The sequence below is a fragment of the Aythya fuligula genome, chromosome 18 (assembly GCF_009819795.1).
Source record: "Aythya fuligula isolate bAytFul2 chromosome 18, bAytFul2.pri, whole genome shotgun sequence".
NCBI classification, from domain to species: Eukaryota; Metazoa; Chordata; class Aves; order Anseriformes; family Anatidae; genus Aythya; species Aythya fuligula.
In genome coordinates this window covers 233,551-256,315 of record NC_045576.1, presented here as the reverse complement: position 1 = coordinate 256,315, position 22,765 = coordinate 233,551, and the positions used below count along the sequence as shown (strand labels likewise).

The 22,765-nt window shown below is 45.9% G+C and overlaps 1 protein-coding gene across 4 annotated transcripts in view; it reads left to right on the top strand.

Annotated features, from left to right (window-relative positions):
- Nucleotides 1-7,057: 7,057 nt before the first annotated feature.
- GAS7 (growth arrest specific 7) overlaps nt 7,058-22,765 on the top strand; it is a 110,723-nt gene continuing 95,015 nt past the window's right edge. For 2 of the 4 annotated variants that reach the window (XM_032199459.1, XM_032199458.1), the window contains exon 1: nt 7,058-7,275. In XM_032199459.1, coding sequence (XP_032055350.1) covers nt 7,093-7,275 — 183 coding nt within the window. In that variant the 5' untranslated portion in view covers nt 7,058-7,092. The remainder of the gene's footprint in view (nt 7,276-22,765) is intronic. The other 2 variants (XM_032199463.1, XM_032199461.1) reach the window with 2 other exon arrangements.

Here is a 22,765-nt window from a genome sequence, read left to right as displayed (position 1 = left end):
TACTGAAATATGCTTACAGTGATAAGAAAGCTTAGCAGGCGACCTTGTAAAATGCAGACAACCAGACTCCTTAGGACAATCAGGTGAAAATCACGGTGTCAAGTCAAGTCAGATAAGTGAAGAAACATTACCACTTCAAGCAGTAAAAATGTCAAAAGAAAATTGAAATTTAACAGGCCGGCAACTGAAGGCCATGCATTGTTTGTGAAGCATCAGATAGATTGTGAACCTGGATTACCCACTCAGTGGGGAAACAGGGGAGGGTCCTGTCATCAAAAGGTATATAAACTGTGTTTTGGAACTAGTAGATGTGCTCTCTTCTGCTTGTGGGGCACCCGCCATTGCAATCGCGAATAAATTACTACTTCACTGAGATCCTCACCTGAGCCTAAGTTATTGGCTACAGAGTGTTTCTCACAATTTGGGGGCTCGTCTGGGATCCAGTCACCTACTGGGGAGCTCCACCACCGCAGCAGCAGGAAGGCATGCCCCGCTGATTTCAGCGGTCCTGTGCATCGACGGTGGTGGTTCTGCAGAAAGCTGACAGAGGGCCCGAGACTGGTTAAAGAGGCAGGATCCGTGAAGTAGTGGGGAAAGGAAGAAGGTAGGCACTCCAGGTTTTTAAGAATCGATCCGGTAACTCTGTGCACAGACCAAGGTAAGAAATATTAAGTATTGCCTTGGGGGTCGGGTGAGACTCTGTGGAGAGTCTCAGGAAGTCTGGTGTATGGTAAGCCCTCGCACGGGGAAGTGCTAGCACTACACCAGAGAAATTTGGTGTACGGTAATCCTTGCACAGGGAAGTGCTTGGAAGTACACCAAGGAATCTGGTAAACTCGTAGGTGTGCGGTAACCTTTGCATGGGGAAGTGCTTGGCAGTACATCCCCATCTTCCAGAATCAGAACGTTAGTGTGTGGTACACTGCAGAAGGGAAGTTTCTGTAGCAACATACTGATGAGGGCTAGGAAAAATGGGAAATATGAGTTCCAGGGGACAGGGAGATATCCCTGGGGGAGTGCCTACCAATAGTTCTTCCTGAAGAATGATAAGAAATTGGAAACATAATCCCAAAATTAGAGGGATTGTAAAAGAAAAATAATTTAAAAAAAAAAAAAAGGGTTAAATATTGTGTATCAGTCTGGACAAAAGAAACAATTAAGGAAACAGCAGTATTTTGGCCAAAATATGGGTCTGATGAAAATTCAGGCTTTAAATTTATCTGTAAAAAATAAGATTCCTTTTACGGAGAAGGAGCTCCCTATAATCCTAATATTGTACCCGTGGCAGCAGCAGTCACTCCAAGAAGGGAGACAGGGACTGTAATTAACACTGTCCCTAAAGAAGGATCATACTCTAGGCTCTGGCAAGAATTAGAACAAGGTAGAAGATATATTGAGAATTTTGCCTTCCCTGATACTAACAGTACTAACGCTAACTGTGTATCCTCTTAGGTGAACTACCCCCTCTCCCCCCTCCTTACCAGCAGAGAGGTTAGGACTTTTAAGAAGGAGAGGAAGTCTTTATTCAAGGACCCCAACAGCCTACCTGAACAATTAGACCAGTTCCTACGACCTTATTTATACTCTTGGGGGAGGGAATTATGTCTATAAGTATGTTGTTTATAGGGAAAGAAATGGGAATGATCAGGAGGAGAGCTGCTATACAAGAATGGGAAAGAGCTCATCCTCCAGGACCAGGGGTAATACCGGCAGGGCAGAAATACCCACTTGCCAATCCTGGCTGGAATAATAATAGTGTGCAACACAGAAATCATATGAGAGACTTGGGGTCAGAATGAGAAAGTACTCGGGGATGAGTCCCAAGGACCTGGTATCCCAAGGGCTCTTGAAAGTTCATTGTGCGATTAAAGCCTGGCAAGATACGCAGAAAATGCTGCTGAAGGTGGGGGGATGTAGTGAACAGTCACTGGGGGACCCTCCTGCGGGAGGCCCTGGAGGTGTGTGTCTGGAGGAGAAGGAAAAAAAAAAACAAAAACAACAAAACAAACAAAACAAAACAGAGAGTGAAGAGAGTGAAACTAATGGTATTGACAGTGCAGTGGATAGTGAGGCAGAGGGTTGGAGAAAGAGGAAGAAAATCTTCAGGGGGAGTCAGGGCCAGGATGGAAAGGAGAGGAAGAGAGATGAAGGAATGGCAGGTAAAGAAGGCTGCCTGTGTTGTGGCCTGAATCCTAGCAGGGACAGGCTTTGATAAGATGTTTAAAGTGTGACTAGGCTGGCCACTTCAAATAGGAATATCTGGAGTGGAAGAAAGAGGAAAGAAGGAAAATGGGATGAAATATGGTATACCGATATGTTGTTTCAGTATCTTGGAGAGAAAAGGTATGGAATTAAGTTGGACCCTGACTGAGCCTTTGGTGTTGGTATTGGAAAAGTACAGGCTGGAGAAAGATAAAGGAAGTGTTAAAAGGGTTGCTGAAGGTGTTAAAGGTGTGGTATGTAGCTGTTTGACAGAGCTGTTTGAAGTTGAATGAGCAGGAAAAGGGGATGTAGGCATTGTCTAAATAACAGTCTGGAAGTTTTGGTGTATTTGCTGTGGTGTTTGGTCAGTTTCCCAAGTATCGGGAAAGGGAGGGACGGGGGGACAGCCTGCTCCACCGGGAGCCACAGGCTGCAGGGGGGCTTCGGCTCCAGCACCTGGAGCGCCTCCTCCCTCTCCTTCTGTGCTGACCTTGATGTCTGCGGGGAGGTTTTTCGCTCCTTGCTCTCCCAACTGCTGTTGAGCAGCAGGTTTTTGTTTGTTTGTTTGTTTTCGTGGATGTGCTCTCACAGAGGCATGGACTGTGTTGCTCATGACTTGGCTCTGGGCAGCAGTGGGCCTCTTTGGGGCCAGATGAAATTGTCCCTTATCTGCCACGGGGAGGCTTCTGGGTTTTTCTCATGGGGGCTGCCACTGCAGTTTCCCACCCCCACACCCCTCACACCCCCCAAACCTTGCCATCAAACCCAATACACTGGGGCAGCTAGGTCATTACTGGCTTGTAAAGTATCAGGGATTAAATTAACTAATGAAACCCTAAATGTGATGGGGGTAGAAGGGGCTGGGATAACAGTGCCGCTTTTGGGGGATACCAAGCTGAGACTAGGGGATAAAATGATCACTGGGCAATTATTGTATGTACCCAAGGCAGGGACTAACTTGTTGGGAAGGGATTTGATGATTAAATTGGGCATTCAAATAGGAAATTGTTAGACTGGAATAACAGCGTTATTAATGGAGTGCTCTCTGGCCCTGAGAGCAAAGGTATATTCACCTCTGACTGGAAAGACCCTGAAATGGGGGCGGAAGCAACAATATAGGTGGACAAATTTACCTCAGGGGTTTATAGGGCCACCTATCTATTTGGGTAAGTTCTAAAAAAAGATTTTGGAGCAATTACAACCTCCCAAGGAGGTATTAATGTTAACAAATATGTGGATCATTTTCTATTGTCAGGACAGGAGAAAAGAGTTGTGAAGAAAGCTACTAACAAGCTGTTCAACTTTCTGGGAAAGCAGGGCTTGGGAGTATTGAAAAATAAATTACAATATGGAGAAAGAGAAGTCAGGTATTTAAGGCATCTAATGTCTGAAGGAAAACAAAGAATAAATGCAGAGAGGATTCAGGGAATTGTTGAAAATTAAGAAAGAACTAAAAAGTTTTAAAAGAAAGATTTTTTTTAAGGAATCAAGAGCAATGAAGTCTGAAGGAAAATGGATACTCCCTGATGGGAGAGAAATGCTGAATAAAGTGATAATGAGGCAAATATTAACTGTTTTAAATCAAAAGAGTCATTGGGAGGTGCAAGCAATGTGTGATGTTGTGCTAAGAAAGTATGTCTGTGTAGGAATATACACTTTAGCGAAGCACATATGCAGAGGATGTACCATATGTCAAAAGGTAAATAAAAGGTCTTCTGTAACCCATCTAGAGGAGGATGGGAGTCAGGGATTTGACCTTTCCAAAGTATACAGGTAGACTTTACTGAGTTACTTGTTTGTCCGAATTGACCACGTGACTGGATGGGTGTAAAGCTTTACTGCAAGGGTTAAAGCAGGCCTTAGAGATTGAGTGGGATTTTCACAGCCCCTGGCACCCCTCCTCTTCTGGGAAGGTGGAGCGAATGAATCAGACATTAAAGAAGCAATTAACTAAACTAGTGTTAGAAACCCAACTTCCTTGGGTAAAATGCTTACTCCTACAGGTTTAAACAGCACCAAGAAAGGATATAGGAATTTCACCATATGAGATGCTGTTCAGATTGCCCTATCTGGGCAGAAGGGATTCTGCCCACCATTGCAATCGCGAATAAATTACTACTTCACTGAGATCCTCGCCTGAGCCTAAGTTATTGGGTACGGAGTGTTTCTCACACCAGCAGAGAGTCACAAAGATGATCTGGGTCTTGAAGCATCTTCCTTATGAGGAAAGACTGAGAGACCTGGGTCTGTTCAGCCTGAAGAAGACTGAGGGGGATCTTATCAATGTCTGTAAATACATGCAATGTGGGAATCAAAGGGATATGGCCAACCTGTTTTCAGTGGTTTGTGGGGACAGGACAAGGACCAGTGGCCACAAAACGGAGCATGGGAAGTTCTGCACCGATATGAGAAAGACCTTCTTCACAGTGGGGTGACGGAGCACTGGAACAGGCTGCCCATGGAGGTTGTGGAGCTTTTCTCTGGAGATATTCAAGACCCATCTGGACGCCTACCTGTGCAACCTGCTCTAGGGAACCTGCTTTGGTAGGGGGTTGGACCTGATGACCTCTGCAGGTCCCTTTCAACCCCTACAATTCTGTGATTCTGTGATTCTCACAAGCGTACTAGAAGTAGATACACGTATACCTGCTCACCCATGAACACACAGTGTGGGAGGCAATCAACAAAGTGCGCATCAAAGGAGATGTGGACATGTGAGCTGGACATGTCCAGACCTGCCCATGGGGAGAAAGACCCAAGGGCTCCTGGTGTCTCATCTTACAGGCTTCCAAATGCAGCAGGTTTGTGTCCTGCCTCCTCTCCACTGACTACAAAAGTATGCTGGGTAGCAGGCTTAGATATGGCTGTGGGATGTCTGTAAGGCAGATCCAACTGATTTTGCCTCATTCCTTCCACACATTCATGCTTTCATGACTCTTGCACATGCAGAAGTGTGCCTCTCCCTCTCATCCACATGTACTACAGACACAATCCTACAGGCACAGATTGTGGGTTGCACAAACACGGATGAGGGCCTCATACATGGAGCTGTACACAAACACACTGGTGCACACTGCAGCAAGTCTGGTACACAACACACACACAAACGGGACTCACCCATGCAGTGACATACGGCATGCTTACACACACACAGGCATACAGATGTGGTTGGGTCTCATATGATTATTTCGTAAACACACACACGGGTCAGTCTTATGTATAAGTGATTTTTGCACATTCCGGGTGAACCACATACACAAACACACAAAGCTCAGCCTAAGAGTTACATAAACGCCAGTCAGTAACAGTCAGCAACAGTCTCTCGCACACAGGTGTGACAGCAAAAGTGTACGTCTTCATGCAAGGCTAAGTTTTGCACACGTAGCTGTGGGATTCTCATACATGAAAGTGTGTCCCGTAAACACAACACACAACAACAGTACAATCACTCAGGTATGCATATCTTGTGTCTCAGGTACAGCCCCCCACACAAGGAGATCTCATGTATGATACAGGCATCTCACACAAGCCCATCTCTCCCCTCCCCCCACCCCCAAGCACGTGGGCAGGCAGCACACCCTTCAATAGGTTGCACATACCTGTTTGCATAGTCTTCATATACACATCCCTGTCAGTGTCCATACATGTAGAGGCATGTGTGCATTATGTATGTGTGTCACATGTAATGCAATGAGTCAGGCATGCATTTCTGCACAGAGCCACACACACAGGTTCATACACACCTGGGTGCACAAAGACATGTGTGTCTTACACAAGAGAGGCACAGATGTGCTGCAGAGTGAGCCTGGCATACCCACCCAGAGCAGGCTGTGCACATGGAATGGGTGATCATAACCAAAATACAGACACATGGTGGTGTTTCACATACAGACACATAATACAGGAGCGTCACACATATGGGAGTGTCACCCATATGGTGTACCTCACTTCATGTACATATAGAAGTGTCCCACACATGGGATTCATGCACAATGGGCATCAGAAGCACACACAAAGTGAGTTGTGCACTCAGCTGAGTTGCACAGACACACCAACACTTGGGAATGTATGTCACACACACTTGTACATTTCATATATCCTTGGGTGTCACATGGCATCCCTGGCAAGATGGATGTCACACATGGATGGTGTCCCGCACATGGCCTCTCTCCCAGGTGTCACATACATCTCTCAGTGTCTGTCATATATGGATATCACATTTCTAATGCATGCAGTATCTTGCACACACACACAGGTTCTCTCCTACAGAGACAGGGTCACACACAGTGTCTCTTACAGACACGCGCTCGGCGTCACAGTGTCCCAGACACCCACGCGGTGTTTCTGACTGACACACACACACGGCATCTGTCACGCGGTCTCTCACCCACGGTGTCCCGCTGGCACGCGCATCACGCAGAGTGGGTTGCGCTCCCTGGGGCCCTCTCCTCCTTCTCCTCCCCCGTCCCCTTTCCCCTCCTCCGCTTCTTCCCTCCCCCTTCTCTCCACCTCATCCCGCTCTCCTCTCCCTTCCCCCTCTTTTAGCCTCCTCCTCCCCCTTTCGCCCCTCTCCTCCCTCCCCCCCCCCAAGCCTCTCCCCCTCCGCGTCCTGCAAGCCTGTAGCGCCCGGGGGCGTCCAGCGCCGTGGCTGCCCCAACCTCGCCCGCGCTCGGCGGCCGCCGCGCTCTGCGAGCGGAACGGGGCGGGCGAGGGGCGCGGCCAGCGCGGGCCCTCCCTCAGCCCTGCGCGCCGTGGGGCGGGCGGCGGCGTGCCGGGCGGGCGCTGAGTGGCAGCCGGGGCCGGGGCCGGGGCCGCGCGGCGGGCGGCGGGCGGCGGGCGGCGGACGGCGGACTACGGGCTGCGGCGGGGCGCGGCCGCCTGCCTGGCAGTATGTCGGGGTCACGCTGCCAGACGCTGTACCCCTTTTCCGGGGAGCGGCACCGGCAAGGGCTCCGCTTCGCCGCGGGGGAGCTGATCACGGTGCTGCAGGTGCCGGACGGCGGCTGGTGGGAAGGGCAGAAGGAGGACGGGCTGCGCGGCTGGTTCCCGGCCAGCTACGTGCAGCTCCTGGAGGTAGGAGCAGGGCCGCGAGCTGCGCCGAGAGGGCGGTGGCGGGGGGGGTGCGCGGGCAGAGGAGGGGGGAGTGCCGGCGGCCGGGCGGGAGCCGTTCGGCGGGCAGGGCCGGGCCGGGGGGGCCGGGGCCTGGAGCGGTCCTGTGGCGGTGCCATCGCCGTTCCGCACTCTGCGCGCCGGGCAGTGGCCGGGGCTGAGCCGCTGGGAGGCAGCGAGGGCGCCCCGAACGCCAGCTCGGCTCACAGGAGAGTGCCAGCAGTGCACGGGGACAGACGCACGGCAGCACACCAGCACTTTCGTCGGAGACCCACCTCGGCATCAGCCCTGTGCCCAGGGAAGGAAAAGTGCCCTGGCCACCCAAGAGCAGAGTGTGCCTTTGGTACCCGCAGTTGTAGCCACAGAGTGGCAGAGTTCAGGCTGAACATTTTGCTGCAGGCTCCTCTGGACACTTCATTCACAATTGCTAAACAGCAGCAGAATTCAGTGGTAGAGGTGATGCAGCTCCTGTCAGTCATGCAGGGTGGACCAAATGCTGAGCAAGTTGTTCTTCCCCCTCCCTCTCCCCCTCCCTCTCCTTTTCATGTCCTTCCACTAAACATATCTTGGGTTTATGGTGTGGAAGATTCAGATGTGTCCCTTCTGTTGCCACAGCTCCGCAGTTGGCTGTCAATACCTTGCTGTCAATATGTGTGTCATTGTCCCAGAGAGCCTCAGAGATCCTCACTCAAAAGTCATGATCTTTCCATCAGGATGCTGAGCAGCTCATTTACCGTCTGTGCTCTTCAGGGCCATGACGTCTAGGGCACCAGCTGTATTCCCGCAGAACTGCTTGCTTCTGAGTTTGTTTATTGCTTTATTTCCTTTGGAAACAAGACACAGTTTGGGTGTAAAATACACGTCCACAAAGAGTGCCTTCACAGTCTTGCATTTCTGAAAGTGAATTTTGAAACAACTTGTACCCAAGCAAGAATCTGCTATGAGCCCATCAGCCCTTCCCTTGATGACCATGCCCTGGTTGCCCAGGGAAGTGGTTGAGTCACCATCCCTGGAGGTCTTCAAAAGATGTTTAGATGTAGAGCTGAGTGATATGGTTTAGTGGAGGACTGGTTAGTGTTAGGTCAGAGGTTGAACTCAGTGATCTTGGAGGTCTCTTGCAACCCAGATGATTCTGTGTGTGATTCTGTGTGGTGTCATTTGGAACTTAACCTAGGATGTGAGTATGAGTTCCTGCAATGACAGTGCTGATGTGGTTAGCAGTGCAGGGGTTTGCAAGTCAGCCTCTGTCTTCCAGATTTCTAAGGAGAAATATATAATTTGCAGGATAGCCTGCTTTGCTTATATGCAAGGAAGACACTATCTGTCCAAGGCTTTTCATGCTCACCCTCTGGGAAATCCAGAGTGGCAGGACACATAGCCCTCAGCAGAACCAGGCCCACCGCGGTGCATGTTTTGCCAGCAGAAGGTTCTTTGTAGTAGGACAATATTTTGCCTGCAAATTTGCAATTGCCTTTCAGATTCTCTGGTCCAAATGAATAAAATATCCCTGGTATTTCAATGAAGTTTCTGTTTCTCATTCTTACCTGGAAGGACAGAAAAGGGGATGCAAAATTTCCACCCTCAATGCTAGAAGAGTGAGGCCAGAGACTATTCAGTGCCACTGAAGCATTTGGGATTTTTTTTGCTATAGTTTAGGAGTGTGGGAGTCCTTTTGTTTGTCAGTTTTGCCACCTACAAGATCATTTACTGAGATACGTGAATGTTAGTGGTCTTTTACATTGCCAAATATTTACACATCTAACCAGGAATTTAGACATTGAGGCAAAGTGTATCATGAGATGAGCCAAACTTTGATCAACAAAGGCAGTGGGAAGTCATACACAATGATTGGTTTTATATCACCTCCCTCTTTCAAACTCCTCTCTTACCACTTAATTCTGAGTGCGTTATGCTGTGGTCAGAGTGGTGCTTAGAGCCCCCAGTTGTGCCTTTCTGACCCTAGGTTCATGTATGGCTGAAAACTTTGTTACTGCCTGGTTGTCCATGCAGCCCAGACTCCTGTCTCTTGAATAAACCTTCAGAAGGAAGATAAGAAAGACGACAAGTGTTGAGAGGTGTTTACTCTGGCATGTTTTCTTTTCCTCCAGAGGTTGTTCCTAATAAGATCTATGGACCAGTGTTAATATGTAAAGAATTCATAGAATCATAGAATCATTAGGGTTGGAAAAGACCTACAAGATCACATGGTCCAACCTTCCCCCTACCACCAATATCACCAACTAAACCATGGCCCTAAGCACCACATCCAACCTTTCCTTGAACACCCCCAGGGACAGTGACACCACCACTTCCCTGGGCAACCTGTTGCAATGCCTGACTACTCTTTCTGAGAAGAAATGTCACCTAATTTCCAACATAAACCTCCCCTGGTGCAACTTGAGGCCATTCCCTCTAGTTCTGTTACCAGTTATCTATGAGAAGATAATTACCTTTCAGGTAGAAGATAACTACCTTTCAGGTAGTTGTAGAGAGCAATAAGGTCTCCCCTGAGCCTCCTCTTCTCCAGACTAAACAACCCCAGTTCCCTCAGCTGCTCCTCACAGGACTTGTGTTCAAGGCCCTTCACCAGCTTCGTAGCCTTTCTCTGGACACGTTCCACAGCCCCAATGTCCTTCTTGTACTGAGTGGCAAGAGCTAATTAACTAAATTTATGGGACCACAGGTAGCTAGCACCCATTGCAGTTAAGTGGATGTGTGAGAATGAGAAAGATCTGTTATTGTGTCTCTCTCATGGCTCTGTGCAAGTAGCCTTTCCCTGGTGTTTAGGTGCATGGTTAGCTTGCTCAAGGAACTGATCTAACTGAAATCCTCTGATCCAATATGCCACTCAACCACACAGACACTGGAACTGGCACCAGGGAGGTGAGGAAAACACACAGCTGGATGGAGCCATGAACATGATTCTCCTTTCAGTACCAACCTGCACTCATGTTGTCTTTGAGTGCTCCAGCCTTGCAGCTTTTGGTAAGGTTCAGCACTATGTTGTGAGGTAAATTGTTTAGCTACACACTTCTGTTGAAAGAGGAAGAAACAATCTTCCCTTGGCTCTGCCCTCATTTCCCCATTCCTTGTTGTTCACTCTAGTGGGTACCTCTCTTTGTAGACCCATAACTCATTACCCTTAAGGACAACAGGCTGAGTATTCTGCCACAGCACGAACATGGCTCGTGGCATTGTCCAAGGTGTGCCAGGGATGGCAGGGTTTGCCATGTATGGCACATACTGCTTCTCCTTGCAGCAAAGTCTGTCAGGTGGCTGGCTGCTACCCAAAGGAGATGTTCTTCTTCTGAAGCCTTTGTAACTTTAAGGTTGTCACTGTACACAGATGGGTAGGCTGGATTTTCTTATTCACACTACTTCACATTTACCAACAGGGAAATTTCCCTTAAAGTTTGCTCTTTGTTTTGTTCCTGAGCTGAAAGAGGAAAGCTGAAGGACAGCAGCTGAAAGGGGAGTTTCTTCTAGCATTGAGTGGTTAGTTTAGCATCCAGACTGCAGCATGCAGGTTCATTCTGGACAAATGAGGACTAAGGACTGTTCCCAGGGTTAACTCTGACTTGGGAGGAACTGTACTGCACCAGTAGCACCTATGTCTCTTCTTAGGCAGCAGAGCTGTGAAGCTGCCAGTGTTGATCACGAGGAGCATCTGCATGCTTCTGCATTGCTCTGGCCATCTTACCCAGGATTTGAGGATAGGTCATGCACCTCCTCTTTGTATGCTTACTCACACTGAATGGTAGCACTAGACTCTTGCAATGAAAAATGGGTATCTGTGCCTGGTTGTTAACCAGGACTGGTTTTAATGGCAAATGTGGAGTTGGACAGCTCTGAGAAAACCATGAAGGTGGCCTGTGGGAAACAAACTCCAGATGGACATTCCTGAGGAATGCCTTTGACTCATGGGTTCTCCTAATGGCAAAAATGTATTCTCAATTCATTGGTCACAGGAGATCAAGGAAAGGACCAAAACTGTAGTAATTGTGGCACAAGAGAGGCAAAGAGAGGTCAAGAGGTTTGGCAGTCTTTGGTTCCTACTACCATAGTTGCTGCAAGCCTGCAGTGGTGGATTAGAGGGAAGTGATGTCTGGGAGGTCCCTGTTATGGCAATGATAGAAGCAATGAGAGCTGGAGGATGGGTGGAATGTGTGCAGGGGATAATTAGGAAAAAAGATGTCTGTAATCTCTGGAGAGGATACAGATGTAATAGATCAAAAGGGATCCCATGGAAAGCATGTCCTACAAGGAGAAACTGAGGACAGTTAGTTTGGCTAGTTTGGAGAAAAGGAAGCTCAGAGATGGTCTTGCTCTCTGCAAGACTCAGAGGAGGGTAGATGGAGGTGCCAGTCTCTGCTCCCTGGTAACCAATAATAGGATATGAAGGAGCAGCACAAAACTGTGCAGACTGGATGTTAGGAAAAGATTCTGTGTTTTGATGGTGATCAAAGACTGGAATCGGCTTCTTAGCAAGGTAGTTGATGCCTCATGCCTGTCGGTGTTCAAGAGGCATTTATATAATGCCCTTAATGATATGTTTCAACTTTTGGTCAGCCCTGAAGTGATCCGGCAGTTGGACTTAATGATGTTTGTAGCTCTCTTCCACAAGAAGAGAACACAGGAAGGTACTAGCTCTGTAATGGGGTTCCAGGTGGACTCCTTTAGGCCTGGTCTGTTGGTAGCAGTCAGGCAAGCTGCCTTGGTCTTGTCAGAATTGCTGAGCTGAAACATATGTCTGGAGATCATTGGGTCCTGTTTCACTGGTGAGGTTTTGGATACATGCAAGGATGGAGTCTATACAGCCTTTCTGGGCAATCTCTTGTAATGTTTATGTTTAAATGTGATTTTCAGTGTTTTAACTTGTGCCCACTGCACCTTGTACTTTCAGTGGTTATCACTGAACAGAGACTGTATCTGATTTATTTTTTAGTGCCCCACATAGATTTTTACACACATTGATTCTTCTCGAGCCTTCTTTTCTTGAGGCTAAATAGTCCCAGTTTTGTATGACAGATGCTCCAATCCCTTAAACATCACTGTGGCCCTTTGCTGGAGTCTTTCCAGTATGTCCCTGTCTTTCTTGTATTGGAAAGCCAGGTACTGTTTATTGAACTGCTGTACTCTTGGAGATACTAGGTTAATGGAGAAAGAGGACCCAGCTTTTTTTTCTCAACAGGAGAATCAGTTGACACCAGAGAAGTCTGAAAAGGTGATGCTAAATTCATATGGATTAGCTCTGACTGAGCCTGGTTTGTGTTCAAGTAACATCCTTCTGCATACTAGAGAGGTTGGGAAACAGGGATATTGTTGTCTGTGATTCATATCTGATGGAGTAGATATGCCATCAGCTCCAATCTTCACCCTGCACCTTTGGTGATTTATACCTGTGACAGCAATGAAACTTGACAGTCCGGGGACTCTGTCACCTACTCCTTCTGGCTATTTCCTCACTCTTGTGTACTCCTTTTTTTTTTTTTTTTCTTTTCTTTTTTTTTTTTTTTGGTTTAACCTTTTGACCATTTGAGCGGAACCATGCAGAAACTGTATCAGACTGCTGCACTGTCCTGGTTTCAGCTAGGATAGGGTTAATTTTCCTCCTAGTAGCTGTTAGGGTGCTATATTTTGGATTAGGATAAGAAGAGTGTTGATAACACCCTGATGTTTTAATTGTTGCAGAGCAGTGCTTACACCAAGCCAAGGACGTCTCAGCTTCTTGCTTTGTCCTGCCAGTGGGCAGGCTGGGGGTGCAGCAAGAGCTGGGAGGGGACAGACCCAGGACAGCTGACCCAAACTGCCAAAGGGGTATTCCATCCCATCTGACGTCATGCTAAACAATATATAGGGGTGGCTAGCTGGGGTGGGAGGCCAGACTGCTCGGGGTTAGGCTGGGCATCAGTCAGCGGGTGGTGAGCAATTGCATTGCGCATCACTTGTTTTGTACACATTATTATTAGTAGTACTATTATCATTATTATTATTATTTTCCTTTTCTGACCTAATAAACTGTCTCTATCTCAACCCACAGGCTTAATTTTCCTGTTTCTCTCCCCCATCCCAGAGAGGGAGAGGGGAGGGTGAGTGAATGGCTGTGTGGTGCTTAGCTGCCAGCTGGGTTAAACCACAACATGTACTCATGGGGTGAACAATTTTCCTTACCATGCTGATACAAAGAGGGATCTGTGCAGCTACAGGCCTTGAGTAGTGCTTCAGATCAGCTCCATCACAGCAAACACAGGTGCAGTGCAGGTGGAATGTGGTGTATGATACAATGAATGACAATTCCAGCATTCCTTAACAGCTGAAAGAAACAATATATTTCCTAAACAGAGGCTCCTCGCCCCGTCTGCATCAGGGGTGCTTAGCATGATGATATGTGTAGACAGGTCTCCGCACAGCTCCAGACCTGAGAGCAATTTAGGACAAGCTTCAAGTGTGTCCCAGTTTGTCATAGCCTGTGTTGGTGCAGGATACCATAAATGTCAAGAGGGAGAAGGTGAGGTTAGAGCTCTGGAGCATGTACTAAAGAAGGTGTTTTGCACGCAGGCCCTCTGGGGAGATGCTGGCTGTTGCATCTGCCTTTTCTAGAGATGTGACTTTTAGAGAGGTGGGGACATGTGTCATTCAGTCATATTTGCAAGTGGTTTGTTTTAAAATCTATTTTGGGTGTTGCTTTTTGTGTTTGTGGTTGGCTAGAAATCACTTATATAAGCAGCAGCAGTAGCAACATATGCAAATTTGCTGATAACTGTCAGCAGTTTTTATAGCTTCAGCCATCCCACAGACGTAAGTCTTTTTGTGAAGCACAGTTTGTGCTTCCAGCATGGATGGAGGTGGCTCTGGAATCTAACTGAGCTAGCTGGACTGAGTAGGACTGAGAGCTACCATTGATCTTGTCTGCACTTTCACACTTTACTGGAACCATGATACATTTTGGAAGTAAAGAATCATGCGTTGCACCATGCATCCACAGGCATCGGAGAGTATTATGCATTACTTCCACTGCTGTGCAATATTCAGGGGGAAACTCATCTCCCCTGTGACACACAAACATGGAAAAGTGCAAACAGTTGAGACAGGAGGTTGTGGCACCTTTATCTGCAGGAAGCATGGCATGGCAGGAACTGCTTTATTCATTGTACCCAGGTATTCATGGAAAATAAGGATGAAAGGAGTTAATAGGAACGATAATGCTTGTAATTTATTTTATAATGGCAGAGAAATTGTAGAGAATTTCCATGCCAAGATATATCTTGCTGTAAGCTGATATCATCCAAGGAGACAGTGTGCTTAAGGAGAAATGAGAATCTGATTAGCACAGAAAATTCTACTTTATGACAAAATGCAACTTTGAAACATTCATGTGAAACAGAATTTTGATGAAATCTTTATGCTTAGAGAGAAAAGATTGTTTTTTATTTCTCTTTTTTCAGTTTGATGTTGAAGTGCATTTTGAACAAAAACACCCCAAAACATTTTGTCAGAAGGTTTCCCGCCAGTGCTAGGAATGAGCATTGCTGTAGCCAGCGCTGCAGTGTGGTGGCTGTGCTGCATGTTGCCACAGCAAGGGCTGGTATAGCAGCTGCAGGTGCTGCTCTCTGCTGCAGTGAGAGTTACATAATGTGTGTGATACAGCTAGAAGAGAGAAATTGGCAGTTTTTGCAGTAGAGCTTTTACTTGATGACCATACAGATAAAGGTGAGGCTGCGTATGCAAAGTACCTGTCTGTCTCTGAGTATCTGAGGCCTGGGCTTTTTATATGTCTGCTTTGATAGGGGCGTTGGACCTGATGATCTTTCGAGTTCCCTTCCAACCCCTTCAATTCTGTGATTCTGTGATATGTAGTGTCTATACTTCCTGCATGCAACAGGATGGTGCTTTGTTTTCTTAGCAGGTGTTTCTATGTCCTTTGGCTTAGTTACCTGACATTACCTCATTCTTCCATCTCTCCCCTCAAAAGCTCAACATAAAAAGTCGCAGAGAGCAACAAGGACATAGGGCGATATGTGATGATCTTGGGTAAAATGTGGCTGCTATCACTGCTTTTTTCAGAGGGTACTCTGTGGAATAAGTAGTAGTTCTCTTACATAGTCCTGTGTGATGGGAGAGGAATCTGACCTTTAATTTAGGGTGATAAGGGTGTGAGTGCTGAACCATTCTGTGGTTATCTAGTGGCTAGCAAGTGAGCATGGCATCATGCTCAAAAAATCCACACGGTGTTTTGCTTCTGTTGCTTCACACTTAACCATTAAGTTCCTTGGCTGAGCAACTGCCAGGCTGGAATTGGTAGTCTTGTCTCCTGCTGGCTCTGTCCAGGGATGCCTGTGGTACCTGCTTGTGCTTTCTGACTGCCCTGCTGCCACTGAGTGATGGTGCTGGGGAGAGGCAGTAAGCATGGCTGAAGAGGGGTTGACATTTCCCCATGTCTAACTCCTCCAGGCAAAGAAGGATAATTTTGGTTCTTCCAGAGCAGGGATGATTCAATTAGCCAGCATGTTTCTGTAGTCAGTGATATGTGCAGCTCTGACCACACAGGCATTTTAGTTTCAAAGTGTCATTTCTGATTTCTGACATCTGTGACTTTCTGTGGCTGTTACTTTTCAGACTTGAAACTTCTGGTCATCGGACCAAAACCTGTGAAAGGAAGGGTCTTATTGATAGGTGTGGGATTTTTGTGAGCTCTTTTGCCCTCTGTGCAAGGGGATCATGTAGAAGCTGAACTCATGGATGCTGTGCCTATAGCATGTGAGAACAATCAAATCTATTGCCTTGCAGAAATTATACAGAACAGAAGTTTTAAAAATGTTTTTATTTAACCTTTTCTAGAAGATGGAAACAAGTCACAGGAGGCTTATTCCGCTCATGTCTTCCACCCACGGATTACAAAGGGTGTCTAAAACCTCTCACTGCTGATATCTGCCTGGCAGATGTTGAAGATGAAATGAGTTGCCACTCACCTGCATTGTAGGGGTGGATATAGAGTGAAGATGAAAAACATAGATCATTTTAAGACTCAATTAAAGACTGTTTAGTTCACTGAAGAATTCCCTGTTCGTACTGTGCTCTGGGAAACACATCCTGTGGAAAACTAAGAGATTTCTGTAGTGATAGTCTAGTTTTCTGGTGTGGATGCAAAATGCGTGTTTGATGTCCTGAGAGTTGCACTGTAAACAGCATCCACTGAATATATTATATGGTATGTTACACTGAATACTTTTTAAAGGAATAATGGGAATATGTTGGATACTCACTATTTTCTAAAAAGAACTTTATTTTGATTTCCAAATTAGTAAATTCAGCCCTGAAACCAAGACCAGAAGATTCTTGCAGATTTGGATTTTTTCTGCTCATTTCACTTTTGCATGTGTGGTGACTGGGTAGAATTAACTGGTCTTTTTAAGAACCGGGGGTTTATCCATGGTTGCTTATGTTCCATGGAGCACGTTCTTATCATCAATACATCTTGTTTCTGTGTTTCCAGAGCCTTAAATGTCTGAGTATGTATTTGGGATTTACTTTCATTCTTTCACTGAATACTGACCCTATGTAAAACCACAAAGATAGGACATTCTTCTGTTTTGGTGAAGTCCAGTAATAATAGTAACAAACAAGTATGTGATTCTGCAGCATTTCATATAGTGTCTGCCTTTGGAAGTGTTTGGGACTTTTGCAGATGTTTTCACCATGACCACATTATAACTCGGAGCAGCAAGGGTGATGCTTCTAATATTCCATATGTTCATCCAGTTTGTGCCATCAGTAGAGCATGGGGAGCCAGCCTGATGAACGTAGCAGGTAAGCAGCACTGCTAACTTGTGTCTTAGAATACTTGACATAAGGCACCGATATTTTTGTCCTCGATTTCTGGCACTTCCAGGGAACACTTGTTCTGTGAATCTTTTTCAGAATCCAACATTTATGCGATGTGTCTCACTGTGTGTACATGGTAGATTTGCCAAAAGCCTCCCAAAAGCTTGGGTCTTATTGCAGTTGTTGATCCCTACTGTGCACATTTACAGTAATGGTTCAAGGCTCTGCATCTGGGCAGAATTCACAGACAGAGGAGTACCTGTTGGGGAAATCTGAAAAAAGCATAATGGACTTGGTGGTCCCCATACTGTGCTCTGCACATTGTAATCAGTTTATATCAATTTAAAATGTCTTTGGCCATATGTAATTACAAATTGCACTCCCTTGTGTTGGTATGATCCACTTATGATCTAGTGCAGAACAGTGTAAAATCAAGGCCAACAGTTTTTCCAGTTAGTTTTTCAAGAGCTGGGTGCTTCTGCAAGTGTCTCTATTGAAAATTTAAAAAAAAAATAGTTTAGCTGGAATTTTTATTTCATGCCACTGTGTAAACCATTACTTATTAAGAGGACCTCTTGTAAAGGACTGGTGTGTGGCAGGAAACCTGGGCCATCAGCTGTGTAGATCTGCACTGTATGTGCAGTGTAGGGAGGCAGGCCAAGCCCATGTAGCATGCAGCTGCAGGCAGAGCAGGGGTTTTAGGCATGGGAGTGCACCTCTACAGTGAGAGCCCTTACATACATGCCATACCAGCAAAAGTGCACTTCTGACTGGTAAAATTTATTCTGGCTGGGAGGCAGGGCAGGCTGTACACCAAGGGCTACAGATTTGACACTGTATGCTGTCTGCCAGAGGACTTTGTGCACACTGTGGTAACCATCTGGGGGAAGCACTCCTTGCTCCTGCTAGTAATCCAGTTTTCCACATCATTCTATCAAAATAGCTTTTGTATTAGTCTAGTACATTTGTGGTTAGCCTTTTTGCTGGTAAATTCTTAAAGGAAGATGCCATGGGTTACTCAAGAACCATCACTCTGTATTTTGTAGAACACGTACAGCAGTGGAACAGGCTGGTACCTTTTAACATATGCTTAATGCTTGGGAACAGTCTGTGTTGCTGGTATGGGCCCCTTTGCAATGAATTCAGGCTGACTGACGGGTGGAGATCTTTGAACTCCTAGGCAGGTGCAGACTCAAAGGTCAAAAATATTTCCTTGGCATTTTTGAACAGCAGTCAGGCACTTTGTCCTGTATTTGGTAAGAGCAGATTCTTCTTGAGCCACAGATACTTGCACTGTGATGCTGACAGCAAAAGCAATGTAGTCTTCCTGTGTTGGTCTGAGCACCAAATTTCTTTACGGCACGTATCTCCCAGGGCTTTCCTAGCTCAATGACAACTTTAAATAGCCATTTGCACCTTTGCTACTGGAGTTTCCAGGGCGTCTGGTGGAAACAAAATACATTCAACATTATTTTTTTGTCTTGTATCGCTATGTGTACACCTATTGATCAGTTCCATACCTTTCTCTTTTGCTCTGTGTTATCTTTTTCCATGGGGAAAAAGAAAGCTCAATGAAAGGTAATTAAAACTTTAAAAGTTTGTGAAGACCTGTGATAGTCAAGATCTGGAAGGAAGATGTGAGTGAGCTTTGCACGGCAGTACCACAAAGTGCTTGCTCCCAGGTAAGGAAAACATGCAGCTGATCTGAAAGGTGCAGGGGGACTTCCTGGCCCAGCTGCAACCTCACTTGCCTCTCCTACATCAAATGCAGAGCTAGACAGCATGCTAGTAGAGTGCTGCTAGAAGATGGGTGATGCTGCAAGGCACATTACATATAAAAATGTGGAAGCTGCCTCTGGGCTGTACACCTCACGTGCAATTGTTAAGTTATTCCATTAGCACTGCATCTTAGCCTTGGAAGTGTCCTCTCACGCTCAGTGAGTCCAGGAATGGATAAAAGGGAGAAAAACTTGAGAGCGAGGAGGGAGGCACATCACAACACAATTAAGAGTCCCAAGCTGGTTTTACTTTTTCCCATATTTGGCCCTATCCTTTATTTTAAACTCTTGTAAATATTCCTTACATTTCAGACACAAGTCTATTAGCTCAGAGTTAAATTTCATCTCTTACTAAGCCTAGCTTGTGCTTTCTGGCATTTCAGCATCTCTCATTGCCTCTGTTAGCCTTCCTACACTGATTCTGTCAGAGACATGGTCAAGCAGTACTGGAACTGTTAAGGAAAAAGCAGTAATTGAATGGAAAGCAAGAATGTTGTTAAAATGAGTCTTCTACTCTCACATGAGAGCAAACGGTGCTGCCAAAGGACCAGCTTCTGTGGAAGACAGAAGCAAGGATCTCTGAGCTGGTCGTCACTGTTTGGGACATGAATGATATGTGCAGGACTCCAGTTATTACTCCGGTATATAATACTTAGCATTTCTCACTAATGTAGTTTGCTTGCTATAATGTTACTTCTTTATTGTATTGTAAATCAAAGTTCTTCAGGCTTTTGACTGGATTAGCTTCACGTATCACTTGCAAATATTTACAACACACTTCTCACTCTCCTTTTCTTAAATTAGTTGAGAAATTAGCTGCATCACCTTTGTGGTTGCATTGCTAGACTTTTGGGTTAAGAAGACTAATGCTTCTTTTTTTCCTGCTCCTTGCTCTCTGGCTTATCAATTTTTTGATTTTACACAGTAGTTTTCTTGCTCCTTGACTGCTTCTTTTCTTCTGAAAGTTTCACGGAAGGAATTAATTTTCACAAGCATACTTCTGATAGGTGGTCCAACAGAAGATGCCGGCTCTCACAAGAGTACCTAACAGATAGGCTTATGCCATCATGGCTATAACATTACTATTAAGCATATTCTTTCATTCTGCTTTTTTATTCTGATAATCTATAGGCACTTTCAGAATGTTCTTTTAAATTGATTGCTTGGATCTGCTTTGTCTTCCTGATCCTTTCTAATTCACTTATTTAGCACTTCATTCAGGTTTCCAAAACAAAATTCTGCAGTTGCTGTGTGCTCGTGTGCTCCTCCTTGAGCCAAATACGACAAAGCCACAAAGCAGATCTACAATGATGATCTGATGTATGACAGAAGTAGTTGCAAAGGAAGCTTCCTTCAGTTGCTGCAGAGGTGAGACTTGGCTGTAGAATAGGAAGCGTCACAAGCTCTCAAGGTTCTGGTAGTGGGGGTGAAGGAATAATTAGCATGGAAGAATTTGGGAGAAAGAATGGAGATGCAGAGTAACAGAGATTGCAGGGGGTGACAAAGAACGAAGGATTAAAACAGTTTGAATTTGATAACGGTATGGCAAAGTGCCTTGCAGAAATTGCACAGAAGATGAATTATATTTCCAAGGGGTGGGCAAATGCTTAACTTGGAAAACAATTGCTAGAAACTGGATTGATGAATGTAGTGTATTCTACAGTCCCAGAGAAATCTGTGTCCTGTCTGCAGAATTCTGTTTAAAAATCCTTCTGAGGGCTGTGTATGTAGCACATGACTGAGTAGTTCCAGCACTGCCCTTGTAATGAGCTGCCTGAGCAGCAGATTTGCTTCTCCTGTGCCAGCTGCTATATAATAGGGCTAATTTATTACTCAAGGCCAAGTAATAACTCTCAATAGCAAGATTTAAAGGAGATCCTATGACTTATCTCATTGTGCTGTGAGCTGATGATAATCACAATGATAACTGGCACCAAATGAAGACTGGAGTTGAACTGCAGTGTGTTACAGCATGAAGAATGGAACTTAAGGTATTTCCAAAATGAAATCATATTTAAATGATCTATGGGTCCTTTTTGGAATATCATTTTGAAATGAAACTGAGTTTGTGTGTCAGCTCCCATCTCAGCTGCATTGCCCCAGGGTTTGCTGGATTCCTGCACTCCTGCTTCCTCCTCTGTCCCTAACCAGCAGGATTTACCAAGTCTGAAAATGGATCATTGGTGAGGTACAAAGCCCTCCCTCAGTGCTGGCCAGAGACATTATTATGGTCTCTACCTCAACAAACTGGGTTCTTCTGATGTATGTCTTCCTGTCTGTGCTAGAAGGGACAGCTAGTGAAAATCACCATTCCCATCCTGAGATTGCTGTAGCTGGTCCTCTGTGCTGTCCAGTGTGTACGAAGCAGGATGCTGCTCTCCTTGTCACTGTAGGAGGTAGGAGACAACATGGCATCTTCCAACATTTCTCTCATTTATGACCACCTGTTCTGGCATCTTCTCAGCGGTGGGACCTGGCATGTCTCTGATGTGGAAAACTCTGCTGGAGCATGACAGGAGATCTTCTGACCGTATTGGAGCTCCATAAACAGGAAATGCACAGCTAAAGACAACCTACTGACTGCAAGCAGTCTGTGAAGAAGCTGAGGGCTCAGCTGCTACAATCACTGTGACTCAGGGAAATTTATGTGATGTACTCACTGAAAGCTACAATTTTTGCAGTACTTTTTCCTCTAGTAGGCTGGAGAATTTGATCACAGAGGTCCATTCAGTGATGCCCAGCAAAGTTCTTCATATCACAGCCTCATAGGCTTGCACCTGTGTGCTGCTCCTACTGGGTGTCCAAGTGAGTACCACTCCAGTATGACCAGTATGAGCACGGGAACTGCCACCTTCCATGTGGCCATGACCCAGTGTTGCCCAGGCTCCCTTCTCCAGGCAAAGAGCTGCTCCACACATATCTTCTGGGCTGAGAGAGTGTTAGTTTACAGCCATGTGTCGATCATTTCAGATACTCAGATCACCTTGTTAGGTCATTCCAATGGGTGTCATATGGGAAGCTGCCCCCATCTTGGCAGTTTTGTCCTGCTGGTTGTTGATTTGCCAGCAGACAGGTTATGTGGAGAGCTGGGCTGGCTCAGGCAGCAGGTGGATTCTGCCATAGCCTGAACTGTACAGAGCTCTTCTCGGGAAAGGTTGTTCTTCCCCGTTTTCTTTTATTTTGGTTGACCTCAGTGGACTCTGCATGAGTCTCGGAGTCTCTGAAGCCAATGTGTCTTTCTTGTTTCTGAGAAGTAAATATGAATAGGATTGTTCTTGCTGTCTTTCAGTTTTCCTGCAATACTGGAGGAGGTGCTGGTGCTGACATGAACAGGTGATCAGGGAGGGCCAGCTGAGGGCCACGCACTGGGTCTTGTGCAAAGCAGCAGTTCCTCAACCATATGCTTGCATCTGAAAAAATGTTGATTTTCGGAACATAAGTAATGCAGCTGGCTGTATTAAATGGAGTGGCTTTTCATTGGCCAAGTTACGGATCTCTGGAAATTGCTCTTTTGGGACTTCAGGATCAGAAGTTCTAGTTGCTTTGCTTGAAGTGGTGGAGGATCCAGTGTTTGCTTGTTGTAATAAACGACTCAGTCCCAAATAGGATTGCAATTAAAGTTTACAACTTATTAAATGAATAGAGGCAAGCAAACAGTGCTGGGTGCGCCAGGAGTCTCTGCTCCACCAAGACGCACACCAGTTACATCAGGCGGCTGGTTTTTATGCTTCTAGGCTAATACATATTCATCACCACTTTTGGAAAAGGCAGGGTTATTATAATTAGTTTCCTGGGATCCGAACCATCCCACAGATGCATGCGTATCAGTCTCCGGTGGTCCCTCTGGAGGGTCG